At 38.1% G+C, this 27,055-nt stretch overlaps 1 protein-coding gene across 1 annotated transcript; it reads left to right on the forward strand.

The window, feature by feature from the left end:
* The first annotated feature begins 2,572 nt into the window (after window positions 1-2,572).
* RAD54L (RAD54 like) lies at window positions 2,573-26,982 on the forward strand. The gene is made up of 18 exons (XM_063297870.1): window positions 2,573-2,932; window positions 3,900-3,986; window positions 4,480-4,599; window positions 5,018-5,078; window positions 6,965-7,100; window positions 7,654-7,723; window positions 9,225-9,513; window positions 10,252-10,376; window positions 12,716-12,866; window positions 13,634-13,760; window positions 14,404-14,478; window positions 15,154-15,284; window positions 20,256-20,366; window positions 20,466-20,589; window positions 20,742-20,820; window positions 24,061-24,240; window positions 25,104-25,267; window positions 25,946-26,982. Exons 1-18 carry the CDS (start codon window positions 2,930-2,932, stop codon window positions 26,145-26,147), a joined length of 2,235 nt encoding a protein of 744 aa, XP_063153940.1. The 5' UTR covers window positions 2,573-2,929; the 3' UTR covers window positions 26,148-26,982.
* Window positions 26,983-27,055: the final 73 nt, after the last annotated feature.

Below are 27,055 nucleotides of genomic sequence, written 5' to 3' on the forward strand. Positions count from 1 at the left end.
AGGCACAAAGCCAGCTGGGTGACCTTGGGCTGGTCACTCTCTCTTAGCCCTAGGAAGGAGGCAATGGCAACTCATTCCTGAAATCTTGTCAAGAAAACTGCAGGCAGTTGTCAGGAGTCAATGCTGACTTGAAGGCACTCCCCCCCCCAAAAAAAAAGGTTGGGGGAAACTATGTAGAGACTAGGCCATATATATAGACTGGAGCTAACTTTACACTTAGGGACATGTTCAGAGTTTTCTAAAAGGAAGGCAATTACAGTAAATACTTTCTTTTGTAGAAGCCATACTGATTTCTCTCCAGCTAGGTCAGATCTTTATTATTTGGTGCAAGTTGTTCCCCGAAGTATTTATATTTATGTTACTTGTTATTGTATCTCATTTTCCCCTTCAAAGGGACGCAGTGGCGCTGCGGGTTAAACCGCTGAGCTGCTGAGCTTGCCAATCAGAAGGTCGGCGGTTCGAATCCGCGTGACGGGGTGAGCTCCCATTGCTAGTCCCAGCTCCTGCCAACCTAGCCATTTGAAAACATGCAAATGTGAGTAGATTAATAGGTACCACTTCGGCGGGCAGGTAATGGTGTTCCAGGTAGTCATGCCAGCCACATGACCACGGAAGTGTCTACGGACAAACGCCGGCTCTTCGGCTTTGAAACGGAGATGAGCACCGCCCCCTAGAGTCAGACACGACTGGACTTAATGTCAAGGGAAACCTTTACCTTTACCTTCCCCTTCAAACACCAAATGGCTAACATTTGGTTATGCACAATTCTAACAGCATCAAAAGAAAGCCAACCACAAAAAGCTAATAATAAAACTGCTACAATAACCCTATAAACAGAACCTTGATTCCCCACTAATCCTTTCATTATTGTATATTGTATTGCTTTATGCTTTTTGATACCTTACAGTCTTTGGTCATTTTTAAGTACAAATGTTCCTTTTGAGAGATCACTGATATTGCACATGTGGGAGAAGACACTCTATGACATGGATTTCATTTGTGAAGCATTTCCTTTTTTTTTTTTTGTATAATTTTATTAAAGATTTTTTAAAAAGAAGATAAAACTAATACAAACTAATATAAAGTGAGAAAAAGAGGAGAAAGAAATCAAAGAGAAAGCTAAGACTGCAAGAAAAGAAAAAGAAGCAAAAGTAAAATAGAAAAAGAAAGAAAAAAGACACAAAGAAGTAGCTTCCAATTTTCTTTACAGCAGTTATAAGCACAATTATGAATTTACCTCTTACTCTATGGTTACAACATAACTCTCTTCTTTCTATAATCTATCCTGTCTAACCATCAAAACCATAAATCGTAAGTTCATTTTTTTCTGTTTCATGCAAAAAAATCCATCAGGGGTTTCCAGTCAGCAGTAAATGTAGATACTCTTTTCTCTAATCAAAGAAGTCAATTTAGCCATCTCAGCAAGTTCCATCATCTTCACCAATCATTTCTCCATAGTGCTGAATTTTTCTATATTTGTGCATACAATAATCTCACTGTAGTTATCATGTATAAAAACAAATTTTCATTCCTTTTCCCCAACTGTTCCTTGATCAGTATCCCAAGCAATAAACTCTTTTACTTATATATTAATCTTTAAAATCCTCTGAATCAATGTATGTATTTGAATTCAGGATACTTGTGAAGCATTTCCAATGTACTGTGATACTGAGCTTGGGGGTTTCCTCCCTTTGGGGTCCTGTGATCTCACTACTAAAAGTAACACAAAGACTGCTAATTGCCACCCCACTTTTTTCTGTTACAGTTTTTTGATATTTGTAACACATTTTGCATTTGAGTCTCCCACTCATGTACTCTTGAGTTTCAAGGGCATTTACTGTCCAGTATGTGTGGAAGTGGTTTGCCATTGCCTGCTTCCTGGTGCTGAGAGAGTGACTGGCCCAAAGTCACCCAGCTGACTTCATGCCTGTGGGACTAGAACTCACAGTCGCCCAGTTTCTAGCTCAGTGCCTTAACTACTATATCAAACTAGCTCTAGTCTGCAGTACTGTAGACAAATTCAGATCTTCCCATCCAGCCAATCATGATTTTTATTGCATTAGTCTCACAACAACCTTATGAGATGTTGTGACATGTCCAGGATCACCAGTCCATAAGTTCCTAACTGAGGCGGCTCTCCAGCCTTTCAATCCTGCAGAATCTAAACCAATGTTTTTCAAACTTGGCAACTTTAAGATGTGTTGGGGAATTCTGGGAGTTGAAGTCCACACATCTTAAAGTTGCCAAGTTTGAAAAACACGGATCTAAACTATAGTCCAGAAACCACGCCCTTCACTCTGACTCTGTTGCCGCTGGTAAGCTTGTTTGCTTCCTCCCTTCTTTCCTCTTCCACGACCAATTCAAAAGAGCTGATCCTCTCCGCCTGGAAAGAAGCTAGAGCTGATCGATGCCAGCTGTCTGATCGGCGTGCGATCGGTCGTGCCTCGGTTCAGCCGTGGGGCGGGGCAAGCGCCTGGACACCTTTGCGCGGCAAATCCGACGAGGAAGAAGAAGCCGGCCCGTTCGGGGAGTTGGGGCGCTTTTCGAGCTTGGTTGCCAGGAGACTGCGTGATTCTGCTCGTGGTCCTCCGTCCGCCTCCTCTTTTCCTCCGCGCCGGAGAACCGTCGCCAAGCTTCCCTGCAGATAGGGCGCTCCGCTTTTAACCTCCGCGGTCGGACCCCTCTTCTCTCCATTATAGCTTAAAGAGCCGCTGCCAGCAATTCCTGCTCCTTCCAGAGCTGTTTCGAAGAGCTTCGTGATTTCTCTAAAGCACTTCCCTCGGTCCCGGGGCTACAGTGGGTCGTTTCCCTTCTCATCTTCCCCGCAGGAAGTTGCATTCCTGCGAGTCTCAATGCCGGCAGCGCTACGCGTCTTCTTTCCCTGTCCCTAAACCTGTGCACAGATGGGAAATAGTTCACCAGGGAGACCATGGTAAGCGGGTTCCCAAGGAAAGGAGCTCCCATGATAGTTTTATTTACTTATCTATTTATTAGAACTTTCTAAAGCCATCCCTCTCACACTTTGTGATTCTGGGCAGCGTGCAAATAATAATAATAATAATAATGCAAAATCCACCCCCTGCCCCTGAAATAAAATCAAAAACATAATGAGCACATAATTGAGGCTGGAGATAAAAACATGTAAGTACATTACAGAACGGGCTCATCTACCATCCCCGTCCAGCACATGGGAGAAGAGCCAGTTAGGGCTCTGTGGAAGGCCAAGAGGGCTGTGGTCATCTGAACCTGGAGAGGGAGCTTGTTCCAAAGGGACAAGAGAAGGCATGCCTCCTAGGTCCCACTGGGTGGCATTGTTACAAAGAGGGAAAGCTGGAGCATGCCCACCCTGTGCCACCTCCTGGGCAGCAGAGATGACTGGGGAGAGGCAGTCCCACAAGTAACCTGTTCCTCTGCCATGTAGGGCTTTATAGGTGATAATCACCACCTTGAATTGCACCTGGAAGCCTGCTGGGAGCCAGCACAGCTCACAAAGCAGTAACGATACATGGGCATTGTGAGGTTTGCCCATTACTATCCGTGCTGCTGTGTTTTGGACAGCTGCAGCTTCTGGATGGCATTCAAGGGCAGCCCCATGTAGACCGCATTGTAGAAATCCAACCAGAAGTGTCTAAGATATGCGTGACTGTGAGCTAGGCTTCCCAATTCAGAAACATGCAATTGATGCACAACTTGAAGTTGTTTAAAGGCCCTCTGTGCTGTGGCTGCCACCTGCTGCCTGTTGCTCCGACTGGTATTGTTGGATGATGATGATGATGATGATGATGTAAGATTGTGGTATAGCTCAAGTACTTCATAAATGTATTGCACTCATATGTTTCTGAAATATGGTTAATTTTTATACAGAATAAATAAACAGGTTTAATTGTTTCTGTTTGTAGAGGAGAAGTTTAGCTCCCAGCCAGCTGGCCAAGAGAAAACCTGGAGGTGATGGCTCTGGAGAGGATGAGGACTGGTATCCTGAAGCAGTAAGAACCTTTTATTTACTAATTCATTTAAATGCTGCTTTTCTTCTGTCGGGGAGTTCAAGGAGGCCTATGTGAAGTTTCCAGGGAGTCATTGACTAGGTTCGACCCTTTAGTGAGTTGTCTTAAGGCAGTATCCTTCTTTTTACTGAATTCTCTTAATGTTAATAGTCCTCCTTGTGAAATTAGATCCTCTCCATGGATGAGTGATGCATCAGGTCTACTCACGCAATCAGATTTATATTCTGATATGGGCTGATCTGTGAACAAAGAAGTTTCACAACTAGATCTTTATGGTTTTCTTTACAGTGCTTATGAAGTTCCATATAAGTAGTCCTTGCAGCAATAATAACCATTTGATACTATGGTTGTTTATTGGCATACTGTACTTATTGCTAAAAACAACAGTCGTGGGTAGATGTCCAAGCTTTATGTTCCATTACAGCCAGCCAGGCTGTTCTCCAAATCCTCATGCAATTTGTCTGATCTACTCTAGACTCCAAAGAGGCAGAAGCATAACAGCAAGACTGATATCCAGGAGTGTTATCTATCTCCTTTCCGAAAACCTTTGGCTCAGCTAACCAATCAAGCTCACTGCCTTGATGGCAGCAAACATGTAAGTGACTTATTTATACTTTCTTTCTAAGATTTGGCAAAATCCTCTTACTCTTATTGGATCATATCTCTTTTATTAATGGCTCTGGTAGGATAGAGGCCGCATCATAGGTGAGTTCACATTATCTATCCCTCTGTATGATGGGAGGTCTAAGCTGCTCTTTAAGCTTCGTACCTTGGAATATTCTATATATTATGAAAAAAGATTTGGACTCATGGGTTTTTAAATCTTGGAATGAGGCATAAACACATATAGCAAGATCTGTTCAAACGTCACACTATAATTTATAGCATATATCTCTTTAATCTTAAATGTATTTACTTATACATAAATCTAGTGATATCAGTGCAATGTTCTCTAAAGATTACTTATTGACTAGCCTAAATAGTATTTTAATGAATATCACTTTAAATCCTAGGAAGCCTTTATCCGCAGCATTTTATCAAAACCTTTCAAGGTCCCTATTCCAAATTATACAGGTAATATTTTTCTTTTTCAAGCATCAAATCTTACTATTTCTCTTTATTTTAAATATGATTTTTTAAAAAATAGTATACAAAAATTACTGTTGAGGAACAGTTGCTATTTCACTGCCTTCTGAACAATACTCACCTAGGGTAAGTTTCTGTTAATCCAGCGAGCCTTATTTTCAAGCATACATATACAGTATACTTTAGTTGTTCTGCAGCTTACATGTTCTTACTGAATACCAAACTAATAATACATATATCTATTAGATTTTTTTTTATGAAATGCACCAACTTGAATAATGTAGATATTGTTAAAGGAAGGAGACATAGACAAAATGCTTGAATATTCATAGACTGAACTGATGTGCTCTTTAAAGCTTTTCTTAATGTAATTTTGTTTTAAATAACTAAGGTAGCAGTTACTGAATATGATTAGATCTTTGAACTAGGTTGTCATACTCCCCTGGGATCTTAAATACATAGTAATTCATTTATAAATCTTGCTCTGAGCCAAAAAGTATATTTTGTTGTGTTTATAACACAAAATCAAAAGCTGAAAGCTATTGTCTCTATCATAAAGCATTAGAGGTAGTGGTAGATTACTAATACACCTCACATGTAGGAATAAATCAAGGCAGATTTGGTAAGATAGTTGCTTACCAAATTATCTGAGAGTTTATCATACGGAAAAGTGGCTCTTTAGACTGGGTACTTATGTTCCAATCTAACTATTTACTTAATAATTCCCATTTTATTTATCTGTGGATGTCATTGGTAAATAAAACATGAGCTAGTTTAACTTCAAACATAACCAAATGATAAATTATCAGTTTTCATGCCCATATTTGTTTTCTGAGACAGATTAAGTCCTACTTAGATTTTTCCCAAGTCCATCCTGATACTCTGTATTTTGTTATGCTTTCATATTAAATTCGTTTTACTACTCTTCTAGAAACAGATTCCAAAATATAAGTATACTGAATTTCACTGGTTAATTTCCGCACTTTGAATTGGATCCCAGGTTTCTTTGCAAAGCTGTTTATGTGTCTTAGGACTTTTCCAGTTCATTACATTATTCCTTTTTCATGTTTTAAATCATTAATTCACATAACAGTCCATAGCAAAACAACAGGAATTCCTAGCATTATCAGTCACCTATTATTTCATTGATATAAACAAAACTATCTGAGATATTATCCTAAAATTCACAAATGATTCAATCATTGGCCTTGTAACTAAGGACACTTTTTCCCCCTTGGATTTTCAGCAGTGATAATACATTTGTTCAGGCTAGTCAAAGAAACTTCAGTAGGTTAAAAGAAATGGGTAATTAATGCTAGTCACCTCTTTCAATTGAAGTGGCTGTAGGTGGGACATCTATGAGAGGAAAAATGAGACTTTGAGTTTTTTAAGGCTGCTGCTTTTTGCTTGTTGATAGCTTGTTAGAAATGATGCAGCATCCTGTCCTTCTTACAGTGTTGTTTGTTTGTTATTCAATTTTGGTGTCATCTTACTGCATGCTGACTCTGCGTATAAAAAGAACAAGATAAAATACAATGAACCCTAATAGGCTAGTTGGAAAATCTGGCCCCACAGTACCAAAATATATGTAAAACACACGCCTAACACATCCAACGAGGGGCTCCGACCATCCTAGCTCAAGGCCTGGGAGAACTACAAGGTGTTTTAGGCCCTCCAGAATGCCATCAGTGGGGAACCACCCAGATCTCAGGGAGGATCTTGTTCCAAAAAGCAGACATGGTGACATATTTCTCATGTAGCACTCATTTTCCTTGAAAATCAAGTCAACATGTTGTTGCTGAAATCTCATTTTTGATTCCATATATTGAAAATAAAATGGTTAGATTAACTGCTTTCTTTGAATGATGTTTCAGGCTCCCTGGGACTGAGAGCATTGGGCATCAAACGTGCAGGCATTAGGCGTGCTCTCCATGACCCTTTTGAAGAAGGGGCTCTGGTACTATATGAACCACCACCTTTGACTGCTCATGATCAATTGAGAGTAGACAAGTAAGTTGCACCATTCAAACAACCTCTTCCACAGATAGTTCTTTTCAGACACTTCAAGTTCGGTTTTCATTCAGGATTTGATTTTAGATTTAAACCCTGAACTGCTATGTAAGCTCAGTGAAAATAGTCATTTACAACTAAGTGCTAGGCTTACTCCTCTCTTGTAAAACAAATTCAAGATTAGATGATTGATTCAGAGATGCATGGACATATGCTGTAAACGTGCAGATGATGTTGTTCTTTGATCAAATACTCTGTTAGTAATCATTTATTTATCAACTGTGATGCACAATATGTTCAGCCTTTAATTTCTGAATTGTGTGTTCTCTAGTAATGAAATAGTTTAAGACAGCTGCTAGATGTGATCAAAGCTTAAGTTTTGTATTAGCTTTGAGCTGGATTGCTTCCAGTGAATTCTGCATGTCAGAATAAAACTATTATACAAGTCTAGTACATTGGCAGCAGTCATCCCCACATCCCCTGAGGATATTTCCCAGAATATCCATTTAAGTTTTATATTTCCTTTGATCTGTGCTCTGTTTGCTTCTTGAAGGGATAAAATGCCTGTTCATGTTGTGGTGGATCCTTGTCTTAGCCGCGTTTTACGACCTCATCAGAGAGAGGTGAGTACAGTGGGAAACCAAGTATAGCAATAAGTGGTATAGTTTGCTATTAAAGACACTATAATCTCTGTAAAACCATGAATCTGAGGAACATGTGGCCTCATGCCACATAAGTTGGTTCCAACAATTCTGCTTGTCCTGGAGAAGCCTTTATTCTGAGAAACATGATGATATCTATAAAAAAAAATCAAATATTTTCATTTGTTTTATTTTTTTAAAACTTTATTTAACTATGATATCATGCAGGGTTTCTCAAACAGGGTTCCTGTTTGAGACGTCACTAGGGGTTTCCTGGGAGATAACAATTTATTTTAAAAAGTATTTCAAATTTGGGCAACTTCACATTAAAGAGCTAAGTTTCATTCTTTATTTTTAGTTTAAGAACACTGTTAATGCATATATACAGGCCCACACACAAAATGAATATAATAATTTTGTAACTCCTGGCCTATGTTTGAGCCTGAATGTGGAGGGTTCCCCGAGGCCTGAAAAATATTTCAAGGGTTCCTCCAGGGTCGAAAGGTTGATATAGTGTATACTGTTATACAAAGATAGATAGATCAATCAGTAGATAGATAGATAGATAGATAGATAGATAGATAGATAGATAGATAGATTTCCCTCTTTTTAGAAGTACATCAACAGAATTCTGCTTGTATTATTATGTCTTGTTATCCTTTTATTTAAAACAAAGGTATATTTTCAAAAATGGTATTATCTATGAATAAACAGATAATTCCTGAGGTTGTGCAATTATTTATATCTTTATGATATCTATCAAACTTGAAACTGCTGAGGTGGGTAGGGATTGTACCATAGTTGCCTATGCCTTCCTGCCTTCAAGCCTTTGGAGGGAAGCCAACATTTTTCACTGTCTGCATGACTGAAGTGTTTGGAGTACCTCTGTCAACCAGAATCAAACTTGGAGTTTTCCCACACCTTTTCTGCAGTAAAGCAGTAAATTAAATTAGATCTATAAGTGGTGGCAGCTACAGGGAAGTGCTAGGAGCTGGATTGCGGTAATAGTCCTTACTGCAATGATAATAAAAGCCTACTTTTCTTGAGGAAAGGGGTCCTTTACCCACAACAATGGCTAAATCTAGTGTACAACTAGTCTTTACAGCTCCTCTGCAAATCATTGCCAGATGAAGCATAGATAGCAATTTCACTTTGATTTTTTTTTCTTTAGTTTGTCATCTTGATTTATCTCTGCTTGGAATAAAGCAAAATAATTCACTGATGTTGTGGTCCATGTGTAACAAGCATAATTAGCCCCTGTTTACACAGGTGCTTCTTGAAAGTTTGAGATCTTTTGAATACTGTAGTTTTTAATTCCACTAATGATATTCTGCTGGCTAAGTATGTGATTTCCACTGTGTGCAGTTGTTCACTGCTGCTGTAAATAGTTAGATATTTGGTTCTACAATTCAGTTAGATAGCTCAATATAATTTTTAATATTCTGCATATCTATTTTAATTGACGTCAAGCACTTTCATGCAGGGAGTGAAGTTCCTGTGGGAATGTGTTACAAGCCGTCGGATCCCCGGAAGTCATGGCTGCATCATGGCAGATGAGATGGGTCTAGGAAAGACCTTGCAATGTATCACTTTGATTTGGACACTTTTGCGCCAAAGTCCAGACTGTAAGCCTGAAATTGACAAGGCAATCGTGGTTGCACCTTCCAGCCTGGTGAAAAACTGGTACAATGAAGTGGGTAAATGGCTTGGAGGAAGAATTCATCCACTGGCTATTGATGGAGGCTCTAAAGAGGACATAGATAATAAGCTAGGTATAAATGCTACACAATATGCAGCTTTTCAAAATTATAGTGTTGGAAAGCAAGGAGAGTGCTTTAGCTGAACTGCTGAATTGTTTTAGACTAAACCAGACAGTGATAACATTTTTAGCAGACAGTGCTAAGGATGTTTGCTGTGGTTAAGTTAAATGGTTTGATTAGCAGCTTTTGTGGTTGTGAATTGAGGAAGAAAGAGCAGAGGTTGCAAAAGTATATTAATTGGAACCACTGGTCAAATTGCTTAGAGAAGACCCATTGAAATTAATGAGACTTAATTACGTCTATTGATATTCATGGGTTTATTCTAAGAATGGCAAATCTGATTCTAACCCAAAGAATGAAGAGGCAGAGATGCAGTAGTAAGGGATGTTTGGATAGGTTGTTGGCCAGGGCTCTGTCCTGACTTAGCAATGGACCTGTTAAATTACTTTGAATAATTGAGATGGTGTGATGGATTGAGATGCTATGTAGTGCTTTTCAGATCCAGAGCAATACAAGAGTGGGGGAATAGCAAAGGGTAGATTTATAGGAGAGCAGGGATGGGGAGTGTAAAAACCTGTTAACTTTGGCGGATAAATTACTCATTTGAAGTCATTTTTAATGCCTGGATGCAAATCTGAAAATCTTAAAATGCTTTCGGTTATCTCCCTTTGTCTTTGTTGAATTATCTCTTTGCCTCTAAAATATATTATTTATCTTTATTCCTTTGCCATTTTTATTTTTTCCTGATAGTTGGATTCATGAACCAGCGAGGCCTTAGAATCCCATCCCCCATCCTGATAATTTCCTATGAAACATTCCGTCTCCATGCAGAAGCTCTCAAGAAAGGGAGTGTTGGGTTGGTCATATGTGATGAGGTAATCAGCTCTTTGGAATAGCCATGTTTTAAAAATCTAAATATCAACAGTGAGGGAATGGATTTTGCAGTTGCAAGTTATTATCAACACTTTTTCTCCAGCATCACAATTCAAAGGCATACTTTTCTTCAATTTTTCTGAGAATCCAACTTTCTTAGCTATGTGTTACAACTGGTAAAACCATGGATGTTTTGCCTAGATTTGACATAGTCTTTCTCCCAAGTAGCAGATGTTCCTTTATTTCTTGGCTGCAGTCACTATCCCTGGGAATTTTTGAACCTAGGAAGATAAAGTTTTACTACCTTTTCTCCACCTATTTGCATTGGGTTCGCACTGCCTCTTGACATAAACTTAGGGTGTGGTGTCACGTTTTTTTAAATACTGAGGGTTTTTTACTCTCTTCTTCCATCTTTAACATGAGATTCCTTAAGTCTTCCTCCCTTCCAGCTGTCAAAGTGGTATCATCAGCACATTTGAGATTGTTGGTGTTTCTTCCAGCAGTTTTAATCCCAGTTTCTGTTTCTTCTAGTCAACTATTTCTTATGATACATTCTGCATATAACTTAAATAACTAAGGTGACTGGTAGAATTGGCAAGCTGTGCCAGATAACTCCCCAAGTAGACGTGCATGCAAGAAACAATATAGAACCACAAGGGCAGAAAAGGCTGTCACTCCAAAAATAATTTAGTGATCAACTCTAGCCCCTATGAGGGAATTACAAAATGGGATAGATATAATGTATATGGACACTATTTTCCATTCATAGGGGCTTGGATTTCTAAGCGAAATGCAAACTGATTATCAAATCTTCAAATCAAAGCTTTGCACAATAGTTACACCAGTGGAAGACTGATCTGATCATCCAAGGCTCCTACAGTGTTCTCTCCCAGTATATCTGTAAGAGGAATAATGAAATTGGGCCCATTGGCAACCTTCATAATACTGGTACAGGGTATGAATACAGTCTTCCATATATCTTTTGCTGGCTTTGTCTCCCAGAACATGGCCTTGTTCAATGCAGCTTCATTTGTGCTTCTGCCCCTTTTTTCATTAGCAGGAGGATGGCAGAAAGACAAAACTGTAGGCTCTGCCTAACCAGGTGAATACAATAGGCTTGGCTGGAACCTTTTTACCGAAGGAACAGAAAGAACAGACAAGTCCAGGCAGGTGGCCCATTGTGTTGAGAATTAAATCCTGTTTGAAGAAAAGATCAGTGCTGTTGACAATACTACTGTATGAGGTTATTTCTTTTCTTCCTTCTAATGTAGACTTCAGAACATAATTTCTCAATTCTAGGCAAGGTAAATTTAACTATATTTGTGTTGGGTATCAAAAATGAAAGCTGAAATGAAGTAATTGTCATGTTGCTCACCTCTTCCTTGCTTAAATATGGAATGAATCCAATCCCATAATTTTGAAAGAAACGATATATGGCTATTAAATATATTCAGGACTAATGGACTCATTTAAACTAATAGAATCTGATCTAAATGGCCCATTCTGTTTGCTAAAATGGATGGGATCAGGGAAAATTATTCCATGGATTTGAACCTGGAATCCTTTGCATGAAAAACATGCATATGTTTTGCATATTCACAGGAGATCAGAAGAATACAAGTGTGTATGTTTTCTCATATATATGAGCTGAGCCCTGGTGGCACCAAGTGGATTTAACTTATTTTAATATTGGTGATAGAGGGGTATGTATCTGTACATTGAACTAGAAGCCTGTTCTAGTATCTTTTAAATCAGAACTGCAATAGATTTAGCTAATTAACTCTAGCAGCAGTGTAATCAATGAATAAAGGTATATTTCATCACATATATTATGAATCATGCTGAAGTTATATAGCTTTAGAAATAAAAAAATGAATCTGCTATAATTAGGTTATAATAAATACACATCATTTTCCATTCTTGTATTTTTATATGTTTCAGTATTTTAGAAAATAATACTGGTGCTCTAGAGCAGTATTCCTCAACCTCAGCAACTTTAAGATGTGTGGACATTAACTCCCAGAATTCCCCAGCCAGTTGCTGAGGTTGAGAAATGCTGTTCTAGAGATCTGTAGTGATTTAATTCCATCCCCTAATATCACATAAGTATTTTAACATCAACATTTTTTACTATACATTTTCTCCATTCTTTCAGCGTCAACATTTGTTGCCTTGACCTATGAGCATTTGTGCACCTAAAATATTTCCTATCTTTTTGCATCATTGAGCTGGAATAATTTCCTTGCATTAACTGGCCTTTTAAAAAATACTTATAAGATTATTTTTTTCTGTCCATGCATGATGATCTTTTCCTCTTCAATATATATATATTTTTTCCCAGGGGCACCGGCTGAAGAACTCAGATAACCAAACATACCAGGCTCTCAACGGCTTGAATACGCCATGCCGGGTGCTAATCTCTGGGACTCCCATTCAAAATGATCTCCTTGAATATTTCAGTCTAGTACACTTTGTCAACTCAGGCATTCTAGGTAGGGACCTCTTAACACTATGATTATCTAAAGTAAGGACCCTAACTTGGCAATCCCAGTTTAAATTCCCTACAGTTTTGGCTGGCAATAGAGAAAAAATGACAGACAGCAAGCCTACATATATATTGGGGGTGGGGATTTACTTGTATATTGGATTGAATGGCAGATAGCTGTAAAGCTTGGGGAAGTCATCACTTCCTGCTTAGTCCTGCATGGAGCATGGTTGTGTGTGTGTGTGTGTGTGTAGGGGAATGCAGTGTATAATCTTACTGTGCTTGATCCTGCATAAGGATGGCTGATTCTGCTTTGGTTATCATAGTCCTTTTTCAGTTAAAAAAGCACAGAGAGATCAAAGCAAAGCTCTACCTGCACTACCTACACAGGGTTTCTATCTAAATTGATAATGGAGGGGAGGTGGAGGCAAGGAGCCTTATTTGAGGATTTATGAGTTAATAATCTGGCCTAGGTTGAGACTGCTTACTGTTGATTCCCTGTCCTGCATAACACACTCAGTAAGTTATATTATACTCTGTAATATACTCTGTAAGTTATATTAGAGCTCAGTAATGATGAAGATGGTGTCAACAATGGCTTTGATGTCAGAAGCATTAAGTGATGACGGTTCTGTCGGTTCTTAACTTCTTTTCAACGGAAGAGTAATCAGTTCCAAAAAAGATTTTCATATAATAAGGGATCTGGTGGGTATAAGGGTGTTTTCAGGGCAGCGGAGGCTTAATTCCAAAATGTCACTTTCTGGTTTTGTACAGGGACAGCCCAGGAGTTTAAAAAGCACTTTGAAATTCCCATCCTGAAAGGCAGGGATGCAGATGCAAGTGAAGCGGGAAGGCAGAAAGGAGAGGAGAGACTGAAAGAGCTGATCAATATTGTCAGCAGGTGAAGTTGAGCATCTTTTTGTGTCTATAAGAATACTTACTTTTTTCCTTCTTACAGTTCTCCCGCTCATTCTATAGATACATGAGATGATTGTTGCCCTAGATTGTGTTCAGCTCATTCAACTGTTCCTCTTTAAACCACAGTTATATAATTTCTATGTATGTTTCACCTCAAAACTACAGGTACTAGTTCTGGGCTGCAAAAATACAGGCAACCACTAGATGACAGCACAGAATTAGAGCTGTCTGTATCTCTCTTCTGCCACCTAGTGGTGCTATTTTTGAAAGCCAGAACTGATAGTCCTACTGTTTTTTCTGTAATCAGATCATGGCACTGCCTCTTTTGTTGTGTTGCTTTCTTTACTCTCTCTTTTGAATATTTGGTCAGTTCAGCAAGAGAGTAGATTTGTGTAAATTTGATGGTGGCCAGTTAGCAGGATTCAGCCTAGAAAAGCATTTATTCTTCTGTGCAAATTTCATGTTTCTACCCAGAAAAGGAACCCTGAAAGTATTGCTAAGTATTCTGGATTTCTAATATGAAAGGTCTTCCTATTAGCATTAGGAAAGAATATTGGTGAAATCTAGCCAGGAGATTAGGCCATAGTGTTAACAATATTAAGCTTATCTTTGTTTTTTCTTTCTAGATGTCTGATAAGGAGAACCTCAGATATCCTCTCCAAATACTTGCCAGTGAAAATTGAGCAGGTGGTGTGCTGCAGGTATAAAATTAAAGAGCAAGATATGTAATAAGGAACAAGCTTCTGGCTTAATGGAAAAAGGAAATGGATTTGTCATTGCACTGCGGCTTTTGAATTTAAGCTGAATTTACAGCCCATCCATAGTAGAGTAATTAGAAACTTTATGGTTGGTGTTATATGCTACATGTAATGCTATCTTGGCAAAATAGTCACTTTTGCTGTTGATAAGGTCCGGTTAATCTTTCAATAATTTCTACAGAATTAGCATAATGGAAGCGACTATGATTATTATATTTAGAATGTTTCAGTATTGAAATCTGCTTTCTGGGTCCTGCTAGATGGCATTGTTTAATTGACGGGATTCAAAGCAAGTCAATCAGAGCAAACAGGATGGGCAGACACTGCAGAAATAGCCAGCCTTTCAGGTAGCAAGGCCCTTTGCCATATAGGGCTTTATAGGTAATAACCAGCACCTTGAATTGCATCCAGAAGCCAACTGGCAACCAGTGTAGCTCCTGCTGCATTTCTTGAGTTCTGAAATACAAGTATTTGGTAAAGTAAGGCTCAAAAAATAACTTGAGTCTAAACTGTTCTATCATGGATATGACATGATATGATACAACTGGCTTCTAGAATGATCTAGTGTTCAGTGGTCATAACATCAGTAGCTTTCTTTTTTTTTCTCCTCTACTTCAGGCTGACCCCCCTTCAAGTGGAGCTATACAAATACTTTCTGATGCAAGCAAAGCCTGCAGAAGATCTGAAAGAGGGGAAAATGAGCGTTTCTTCTCTCTCTTCAATCACATCTCTGAAGAAGCTCTGTAATCGTGAGTAATTCTGACAATTAAGTGTATATTTATTCATGCCATGTCCCATTCCCATCTCATGTCCCATATTCCTGGAATATGTAGGAAATTAGTAACAAGAAAAATATCTGTCCTTGAAGGCTTTGGAATATGAAGCTGAATAGTTTGTGCCTGGATAATGAGCAAGAATGTAATACAGTATCTTTAGTGCTTAGGCACATTCTTCAGAGCAGTGGTTGTGCACAACAATTGTTCCAAACTATATTTCTTTTTTTTTCAATATAATTTTTATTGAAACTTTTGAACAAGAAGATAAAAACTAACACAAACTAATATAAAGTAGGGAAAAGAAAGAAAAAGAAAGAAAGAAAAGAAAAAGCAAAAAGTGCAAGAAAAGAAAAGAAAAGGAAAAAAAAAGTTGAAGAAAAATATAAAAGAAAGAAAAAAGATATAAAGAAGTGGCTTCCGATATTCTTCACAGCAGTTATATAAGTACAAATATATTTTAACCTGTCTCTCTAAAGTTACATCATATTCTTCTTCTTTCTATAATCTATCCTATCTAATAATCAAAACGATAAATCACAAGTTCATTTTTTTCATTTTTACACTAAAAGTCCATAAGTCATTTCCAGTCATCAGTAAATGTAGATAATGCCTTTTCTCTAATAAAAGAAATCAATTTATCCATTTCAGCAAGATCTGTCAACTTCACCAACCATTCCTCCATAGTGGGTAGTGTCGAATCTTTCCATCTCTGTGCATATAGTAATCTCACTGCCGTAATCATATATTGAAATGATCTTCCGTGGTTTTTTTCTAACTGTTATCCATCTGTCCTAAAAGGAAAAGTTCTGGCTTCAATTGAATATTGATCTTTAAAATCCTCTGTATCAAAGTATGTATTTGAATCCAATTTTTTTAGCTTTTTTACAAGTCCACCAAGCATGATAAAATGCCCCTTCGTGTTGCTCACATTTTCAACATACATTTGAAGTGCCTTTGTACATTCTAGATAATTTCTCTGGTGTCATATACCAACAATATATCATTTTATAAAAATTCTCTTTGAGATCATAACATAATGTAAATTTCAACCCTTTTAACCACATATTTTCCCATTGACCCATCTGTATATTATAACCAAAATTCTTAGCCCACTCTATCATACATTTTTAACCTGTTCTTTCTCTGTTTCAAATTTCAACAAAAGTGTATACATTTTAGTAATTATATATTTGTCAGCAGTACACAATTGTACTTCAAATTCTGTCTCACTTTGCTCTGTACCATAAGTCTTTTTGTCCATTTGACTCTTTCTGATAACTGTAAATGGGAAAACCATTGATAACTATATCCTTCTGCCATTAGTTGCTCTCTTGATTTGATTTTAAATTCCCCTTGATGGTTTTCCAATAAATCCCAGTACATCAACCATTTGTCTTCGTCTGCTGTTTCCCTTTTATGATATGCTTCTTGAGCTGAGGTCCATAAAGGTGTTTTTGGGCATAACCTGGGTTTATATCTGTCCCATATTCTCAATATAACATGTCTAATAAAATGATTTTTAAAGTCATTGATTTTAACTTTATCATACTATAAATATCCATGGCATCCAAACCGCAGGTTGTGACCTAACTGTAAACGTTTCTTGGTTCTCAGCAACATCCATTCTTTCATCCAGACCAAACAACAAGCAGTGAAGTACAATTTCAAATCCGGTAAACCCAGGCCTCCTCTTTCCTTTGCATCTTGTAACACTTTATATTTAACTCATGGTTAAATATAAAGTGTTTACCTTTATATTTAACTTTTTTCCCTTGCCATATAAATTTAGATATCTTTTTGCCATTGTTTAAATGGTACATCAGTTGTTAAAACAAGTATTGTCTGAAACAAAAATGTCATTCTTGACAAAACATTCATTTGTATCACAGAGATTCTCCCCAACAGTGACAATTTTAATTTCTCCCATCTTAACATGTCCTTCTTAGTTTCATTCCATGTCTTAACAATTATTTTGAAATAACATGCAATTCATATTTGTTATGGTAATACCCAAGTACTTACTTTTTTCTCGATCTTATGTAAAACCATTTTTCTCCATCAGGTCTATTTGATCTTCTAACTTCATATTTTTGTTAACATCTTTGTCTTCTGATTATTCATCTTAAAACCTTCTGACATATCAAAGTCCTTTATTTTCCCATTAATGTTTTTATTCCCTCTAGTGATCTTCTAAAATTAACACCAAATAATCTGCAAATGCCCTTAATTTATATGTTCCTTTTTCAATCTTAATTCACATAATTCTGTCATCTTGTCTTGTGTCTCTTCAATACCTCAAGAACCAAAATGAACAAAAGTGGAGACAGTGGACATACTTGTCTTGTCCCTTTTTGAATCTCACAAGGTTTTGTTAAGTCTCCATTAACAATTATTTGTGCTTTCTGTGAAGTATAAATTGATCTTACCCATTTAATAGAATTATCTCCAAGATTCATATGTCCCAGAACTCGAAACAAAAAAATCCAATTCAAATTGTCAAAAGGCCTTCTCTGGATCTAAGAATATCAATGCAGCTTGTTTTCCAATATGTTGATCCAAGTATTCCAGAATATTTAGAACATTTCTAATAATTATCTTGTAGTTGTCTTTTAGGTAAAAATCCACATTGATCTTCATGAATAAAATGCTGTAAAATTATTTTCAGCCTTTCAGCCAAAATCATGGAAAACAGTTTGTAATCATTGTTCAATAAAGATATTGGTCAATAGTTTCTTGTTAAAGTCAAATCTTGTCCCTCTTTAGGTATTAATGTTATATTAGTCTCTTTCCAACTATCAGAAATCTTTCCATTCTGTAGAATACTATTCATCATTTATTGTAAAGGATGTAAAAGCTCATCTTCAAAACATTTATAGTAAGAGGCCAGCAACCCATCTGGACCTTTCTATTTTAGTCTTTTTGATAGCTTCACACTCCCTTATTGTAATAGGTTCATTCAAAATTTGTCTCTGATTGTCCATAATCTTTGGTAAATTCTGTTTGTGCAAGTACTCATATACTTTTTCTGAGGAAATTTCTTGACCTTTGTATACAGTAGTATAATACTGACTAAACAGTGTTCGCATACTTAAATTATCTGTTATAACACCAAACTATATTTCTTGTGTCTAAAATTTTCAAGGATCATAATTCTGGGCCTCTGATTTTCTTCTTATGTATGTGAATTTGGGTACTTGAATTTCCATATAAAGAAATTATATTCTTGAAACCAGTTCATTGGATTCTTGGTATTTTCTGAGGTTGTTTGTTTTCCTGCAGACCAACAAAATCCCTTCAAAACATCTTAAGCAAACCTAAAGACCCAGTAACCAAAGAAGAATAAACAGGAGTCATCTACAATGTACAGTGTGCAGACTGTAACAGCCACTATGTAAGGCAGACAGGCAGAATGCATCCGTGAACATCATCTGACTGTCAGAAGATATGATGAAAATTCTTTAATCTCTCAACACATAGACAAATTCAATCACAATTTCAACTGGGAAACTGTTAACGTTTTAGAGTAAATCAAATCCAAAAACGTTAGGGAATTTCTGGCAGTTTGGCATTCAGACAAATCAGGCATCAGCAGACACGTAGAGATAAACCTCATTTACGTACCACTTAAAAGATACAACCGAAAATCAAGGAAGGTAACAAACAGCCCAGGGCGTATCTTCCCTAGTACCCACAGAAGCATGAAACAGTTTCAGATAAACAATCAGGGAATAAACAGTATCCTAATCAAGGGTTTCTCAACCAGGGTTCCATGGAACCCTAGGGTTCCTCAAGAGGTCACTAGGGGTTCCCTGGGAGATCATGATTTATTTTAAAAAAATATTTCAAATTCAGGCAACTTCACATTAAAAAGGTAAGTTTCATTCTTTATTTTTAGTTTAAGAACACTGTTAATGCGTATATATAGGCCTACTCATGAAACAAATATAATAATTTTGTAACTTCTGGCCTATATTTGAGCCTGAATGTGCAGGGGTTCCCCAAGTCCTGAAAAATATTTCAAGGGTTCCTCCAGGGTCAAAAGGTTGAGAAAGGCTGGCCTAATCAAATAAGCGTGAAGGAAGAAGGCAAATTCCCACCAAGACTGGCAGGGCAAGCTACTATACATAAACAGCCAACAAACCCCACTTTCTTGCACTGATGATGATACCAAGTCTGGTGATGAAGCATCTGCAAGAAAACAACTAAGCCCACAGAACACTAAGAACCCAGCACTTCAACCCTGAGCTATATACATTCTCTACTACTGAAACCTGTTTATTCTTGAAATAATTATGTTGGGTCCAAAATTAAATACATAGAGTAGAAGCCAATGAAAATGGAGTTAATGAATTTAAAATATTAGCGATATTTTTACATGCTGCTCTGCAGCTTTAGTAACCTATATGACATTTTAGTTGCCATTGCATGAAGCCTAAATTTCTATTTGGAAATTAATGTGCATTATGGGTAATCTGTGTCTGATGTCGTCATTACTTCACCAGCCTTCATATGTTGCATAATCTTGTGCATTAAAAATCTGAGTCAGATATGGTTCTTGCCTTTGAAATGAGGTCTGGATAGTTTGGAGTTATAGCAGATATAAAAGCATTAGAGGTCAGGAAGGCTATCATAGATATATAACTGGTCACCCTTGTACTGTTGGCCATGTGGAACTCGTCACAGCACTGAATCTAGACAAATAAAAAAAATAGTGGTTCAGCCTCTGCTCAAAGGGAGGTAAACCACTTTTGTATGGTTTTTGTTTAGTATTGTATGTTAACCGACCCACTGTGAGTTGTAGCATTGACTGTATCTATTGAGAGAAGGCATAGTATTGCATGGAGGTTTTCCATTGTTCTAAGGCTAATTACAGTATTCTTCCTCATTAAATGGGGTGTTTGGTAGCAGCCAGTTCTATGCAGTGATTCTTGAATTCTTCTATAGACCCTGCCTTGATCTACGAAAAGTGTGTAGAAGAGGAAGAAGGGTTTGTGGGGGCTCTGCAGTTGTTTCCATCTGGCTACAGTATTAAGTCTCTAGAACCTCAGCTCTCAGGTAAATATCACTGCAACATCAGTCTGTACTGGTTTGCATGGGGAACTGATTTCTCAGCCCTATGGAAAATATGTGTACTCTCATTTTGTTTCCTTCCAGGAAAGATGCTGGTTTTGGACTACATTCTGGCAGTTACTAGGAGCACCAGTAATGATAAAGTAGTCCTGGTATCCAATTACACACAGACACTTGACCTTTTTGAGAAACTCTGCAGAAGTAGGAGGTATAATGACAGGCTTATTTATACATGGGTTATATATGGGCAAGTGAAATGAGGGGGAGTTCTGCAGAGTCTTTTTCCGTATATAGGGGATAAAGTCATTATTATTTAAAGATGATATTTGTATTAAGCTTCATGTCCTGTTTTTGTATCAGGTATTTGTATGTCCGTTTGGATGGTACCATGTCCATTAAGAAGAGAGCAAAGATAGTGGAGCGTTTCAACAATCTTTCTGTAAGTGAAGTTTAATCTCATGTTCTATCCTGAAAATTATTAGTTAAAAAGCCTCTGTCCTTATATGAGTTTTAGCTGAAAGTGCTGTTCTTCAGTTTGACAAGGGGATGTGGCTACAAAACAGTATTATGGTAACAGGAGGTTTGTTTCAATGTGCTTTGCAAAAATAATTCATAACCCCTGCATAAAAGGCCTTGCTTCAGTTATTACAGTCATAACTGTAATAACAGAGATTCTGTTGGTAAGGTTGGACTCTAGGAATCAGATGGGAATGTTGTTATTGTACTGGCCTCCCTGCTGTGTAGTGGCTTTACTAAGCAACCTGCTTAATGCTATATTGGCAGGCTTGTTCCCCAGACAGATATTTCTGAGAGACTGTAATCTGCCTTTCTTGGATGTGAGGTCAGAGATGGCTCAGGGCTTCATGGCAACCATAGACCTGATGCAGATCATTGAGGGCCTGACTCACAGTGGTAGTTACACAATAGACCTCATTTTTATCTTGGGGCACTAGCCATATGATCTGAAGTTGGGGGCTGTTATTATCAGTTCCTTGTTGTGGTCAGTTAACTCTATGTTAGCCTTGGAGTTCTCTGCAGCCACTCCCCACCACAAGGAAGGACCTATTTGATCAGTCTGCCCAGGTGCTTGTTGGGTTTCAGAGGGAACCTGGGGTTCCTGAGGCTCTGATGCATGGTTTGGCCGAGGCCTTAATTACTGCTTAGAATGAGGTGGTGGCAATGGCTTTGGATCAGATTAAGCTTGTATGGACTTTCTCTGCTTGTGGATCCTGGAGAGTCCCCTGATTTTCAGAGGAAGCAACAGAAGACATGCCTAGAGATGCCTAGAACTCTGCTGGCAGAAAACAAAGAGTGAACCGCCCAGAGTCCCTCTTTTGGGGGAGATGGGCGGTAGTAAAATGTGAAAAATAAATAAATAAATAAATCTGATCAAGCATGGGTAAGAGCCTTTCATAAAGATTACCTCATAAGAGAGGCAAAACATAATTATTGTCCCACTTTTATTACATCCATACATAGCTGGCTAACAGCCCTGTTTAAGGTGACCTGGTCCCTTCTGTATAGGGAGGGGCTGGAGGAACATCTGCAGGGCCACAGGTACATTCAAGATATCTGTTGGATGAAATCACTTGGATCTGGTCTGAGCTGGACTCTGGCTGCATAGGTCCTTTGGAAGTGACTGAGGCATGATCTAGCATGTTTATCTGGGAAAAGTTTGAGCCTATTGATCCTGAGGAGGTGGACAGTGCAGCCTCACCTGTATTAGACCCATGTTCCTCCTGATTGGTCAAGGCTCCCAGGAGACAATATGTGATAGGAACCAGGCAGTGGTGAGTGTATTCTTGAAGGAGGGTGTAGTTTTGCCAGCTCTTACAAGACATCGTGGTCTGACCCCCTCATCAAGAAACCATTGCTGGATCCAATCAATCTGGACAATTTTCATCCACTTTCCAACCTTCCCAGGGGCAACATTTTTATGGAAGCTTGTTGAGAAAGTGGTTGGTTTGAACACCAAATACCTCTGGAGGAAACAGATTATCTGGACTCTCTTCAGTTGGGTTTCAGATAGGGATTTAGTACTGAGAGGGCATTGATCACACTTCAAGATGACCTTTGGTGGAATTGCAATGGAAGTCATCTGTTGGCATGGAGTTAAGTATTATCAGTATGTTGAGGGTACTCAGTTATACACCTCTACTGCAGATGAACCAAATTATGCCATCAAGGTTCATTCTCAGGACCTGGAGGCTAGATGGGAAAGAACAGGCTTTGGCTTAACCCAAGCAAGACTGAAGTGACTGTGGGTTTTAAGGTCTCTCAGGTCTGGGGACTTTCCACCTTTAGTTCTGGATGGAGTTGCACTACCTAGTGTACATGATGTGAATCTTCTTGGACTCTTGGCTCCTGCTTAAAGAGCAAGTAGCACCCATAGTTAATTGCACAGATTTATCTTTTGTGTCAATGCATGCACCTGTTCTTGGATTGGGAGGCCCTGCTCACTTATGTTTGGTAATCTCTTGTTTGGGCTATTACAGCAGCAAACGTAGTTATGGGCACAGCAATTACACGCATGTAACAACACTATTTTGTGAGCTGCGCTGGCTCCCAGTAGGCTCCCAGGTGCAGTTCAAGTTTCTGGTTACTACCTATAAAGCCTTTTGTGGCACAGAGCTGGGTTATTTGTGGGACTGTCTATCTCCATTTGTTTCTGTCCATCCCACAAGATCCAACAGAGTGGGTGTGTTTCAGATCCATTCTGTGAAACAATGCCCAGGAGACATGCCTTCTCTGTCATGATTCTCTACCTTTTGCACTGAAATATGGGTGGTGCAGATTCCGTTGGCTTTCCGTAAGGCTTTAAATACCTGTTGAGTGTTGGGCTAGGTCATTGGATTAGCCATCTTGTAATGCTTTGGGGAACGTGGACATGATTGTGGTTTGGCTTTGGTAGTATTGCATTGTGCTTTTGTGGCATTTATTTACTTATTTACTAGATTTATATCCCACATTTACTTTGGGCAATTGTCTACTGTGTTTTGTGCTTTTAATTCTATATTAGCTGCCCAGAGTCACAATTTATGAGTCAGGTGACCATACACATTGCATAAATACATACATACATACATTTGCAAGGTTTGAAGCATTCATTTTGCCCCTTAATACCCTCAAATTCACAAAGACACAAAATAGCCCCAAATGTTCAAGCTTGCTTATTTGGGGATGAGCTATGAGGGCCAGAAAATGCATGTAAGGTAGAGGCATATATGGTCCCTGGGCCTCCATGTTTGCACCCGTTTTAGAAGTGGCATTTCATCCAGCCTGTTGCCTTAACTGTGGAACTTCTGTATTCACTTACCTTGCTCCAAGATCAAAATAGAGCGAGTTTGGTCTCGTGGTTAAGGCAACGGGCTAGAAACCAGGCGACTGAGAGCTCTAGTCCTGCCTTAGGCACGAAAGCCAGCTGGGTGACTTTGGGCCAGTCACACTCTCTCAGCCCAACTCACCTCACAGGATTGTTGTTATGGGGAAAATAGGAGGAGGAAGGAGTATTTGGTATGTTTGCTGCCTTGAGTTATTTATAAAAATAATAAAGGAGGGACAGAAAATAAATAAATAAAAATAAAATAGAGCAATTAACTTCGAAGTTTGCTTTTGTAGAAATAATGTATTTAACTATCACCTATGCTTGATACTTAATTTACTTTTTCTGGTTTCATAGAGTCCTGAATTCATTTTTATGCTGAGTAGCAAAGCAGGGGGCTGTGGCTTAAATCTGATTGGAGCAAACAGACTTGTGATGTTTGATCCCGATTGGAATCCAGCCAATGATGAACAAGCTATGGCCCGAGTGTGGAGAGATGGCCAAAAGAAGACATGCTATATCTATCGATTACTTTCAGTAAGATTGACCTATGTAACTCACTGCTGACATTCAAATCTTAAGAGTATACAAAATGAAGCCTTGAGTCTTTTGCAGGGAAGAAACAAGTTTGTAGCAGGTGTCCTATTATTGTGTTAGAGTTACTTAGGTCATGACATGGACATGTCCAAAAAAAGATATCATAGGTGAGCTGTATAAGTGTTCTTGAATCCTTGCCAAATAGAACCCTTTACTCATTCAGAAGGAAATTGTTAGTGCTTAGGACTAGTAACTTGAGAAAGGAGAGTGACAACTTATCCTTTAGTCTACTAAAAACATGTCCTCATATCTGCTTTTCATCTAGGAGTCTGTTCTTATCTCTGAAATGTGTTTATAGTAATAGATGTATCTTGCCTTGTGCCAAGACCTTATTTAGATACAGTTGCATCAGCCTTCCCCAAACTGGGGTTGGGATTGCAACTTTCTGAACTCTTTGCATGTGTAGTCCAAACTTGTAGGTTACTGTATTGAATTATGCATCTAACAGAATAATTCCATCTTGGCCTGAAATTATTTTAGCAGCCTCCTTCTGGGTAACAAGAAGACTGTACTTAGAAGCTATTTTTCTTCAAGTGCTAAAGGTCTGACCTCTAGGCAGACAAAGACAAGAGTTAAATCAAGTAATTGCAGAACTTTCCGTCCCTTATGAGTTGACTGAGGCTTTGTTGTATTAGTCCTTGGAAAGAAGAAAGATGAGAATTGCTGATGACAACTTTGACTGACAGCTTCTGCTGAAGCTAACTAGACTGTTAAAATCAGTTCTGACTAAAGAACATGTAGTGATTTTAAGACTCAAACGGGTCTCACAAAAACTTATCGCCAGATCTGTTTTTATTTTGTAGACAGGGACAATTGAAGAAAAGATCTTCCAGCGGCAGACGCACAAGAAGGCACTTAGCAGCTGTGTAGTAGATGAAGAACAGGATGTGGAAAGACATTTCTCTCTGGGGGAACTGAAAGAGCTATTCACACTCAATGAGACTACCACAAGTGATACCCATGACAAGTAGGTCTCAGAAGGGCTTAGACAGCTTAACTGTGTAGGGAGAGATTTGGGAACATAAGATGGAAGTGTTGGTATTGTTCTCAAAAAACAAAAACAAAAAGCAGAATAAGGTAAGCTATATGCAGATGCTGAGTCTGAACATTAGTGCTAGGGCAGGTTTTTGACAGCCAGCCTGAAAATCAGGGTTGCAATTAGCATTTACATAGAGGCCCACATTTGTGGAACCCAATATTTAAAATTTGTTACCTTAAGTTTTGTAATGTACATCTCAGATGGACTAGACCTGAGAAATATTAAATTCACATGAATGTCAAGGGGAAATGGGTTGGGACAATACTGGTGTACCAATCAGCTGTACAAATTTAAAGGATAGAGAATTTTAATGTATTCTGAACCACCTTAAAATGGTGTTTGACATACTTTGAATGTAAAGGTTTGTAATTGGTGAACTAATTGTGAATATTGTTTTTGTTGGTGTCATAGATAGATTCTTTTTTCCAACGTTGGCTCCTGAAATAGAGGATTATTCTACATGCACATCACCCAGAGTCATTGCTATGAGATGGGCAGCCATATAAATCAAACAGATAATCCTAGAACAAGCCCTGTAGTTCAGATACAATAGCATGAAGTCGAGGCTTCTAACTGTTGTGAATACAAATGCCCTTTTAATTACAGGATTAAATGTCGTCGCTGTGTGAATGGCCATCAAGTCAGGCCTCCTCCAGAGGGATCTGATTGCACTTCTGATTTATCTCAGTGGCATCACTGTGCTGAAAAACGTGGCCTCAAGGACACTGTCCTCAAGACTGCCTGGGATGGTGCGATCACTTTCACCTTCTATCATCAATCTCATGAGGAACAACGAGGGATACCATAACCATTGGATTAATCTTCTGGAATTTAAGCTCGCTCTTTCAAAAAGCAAACATTTGATACATCTACATCAGCAATATTAGGACTGGATGTTTTCTTCATCTCATCTGTATAAAGTATTATAGGCTCTCTTTACAAACACTTTGCTGAAATATTTGGCTACAAGCAATCAAATACTGGTTTTATAAATATTTTTTTTCTGAAAATGTATTTTTGGGCTTTTACTGTCAATCTGCTAAATGTGTACAGAATATTCTGATAACAGACACTAAAGTTGGAAGTAATCTTTTGTCTCTAGAATACCATGGTATCATGAAAACTACATAGGTCAGATGGATGAGTTACTGTATTACCATTTAACCCCAAATCATTCTTGTTAACAAATGTCACTTTCAGAGAATAAGCTTAAAGATGAATCACCATCACATATAATCATTTATGACAAGCTTTTTAGAAAATATTTCTTGTAATGGATTAATATTGCATCATTTGGTTTTAAACCTATTGCAGGAGAAATGTTTAGATCAGAATCACCTTCAATTATAAAATTAAAAATTATGTGTTTTTACAACAAATTAGTAAGTAAAATAAAGGGAAAGACAGAGTACCGTCCCAGCTGGGTATATACCACAAGGAGCAATAAATGTAATTCATATGTCATTATTTATGTAAGATGAGAAGACTGCATGGGAAGAGTAATGACCAAGAAAAGAATCCCAAAGGATTGGGTTTATTTCTGATGTTAGAATGGGCCCTCTGAATTACTGTGCTTACGTTGAAAAATTAAAAGTCTTTATGAGGAGATGCATGAAATGCTATTTTCTAGGATACCGATTAAAAAATGATAGATTTTCAGGTTGTCCAACCCAAATTGTTTTAAAAACAATATGCAGTTATTTCAAATCATAATAG

This window comes from Candoia aspera, chromosome 3, assembly GCF_035149785.1.
Source record: "Candoia aspera isolate rCanAsp1 chromosome 3, rCanAsp1.hap2, whole genome shotgun sequence".
Taxonomy (NCBI): domain Eukaryota; kingdom Metazoa; phylum Chordata; class Lepidosauria; order Squamata; family Boidae; genus Candoia; species Candoia aspera.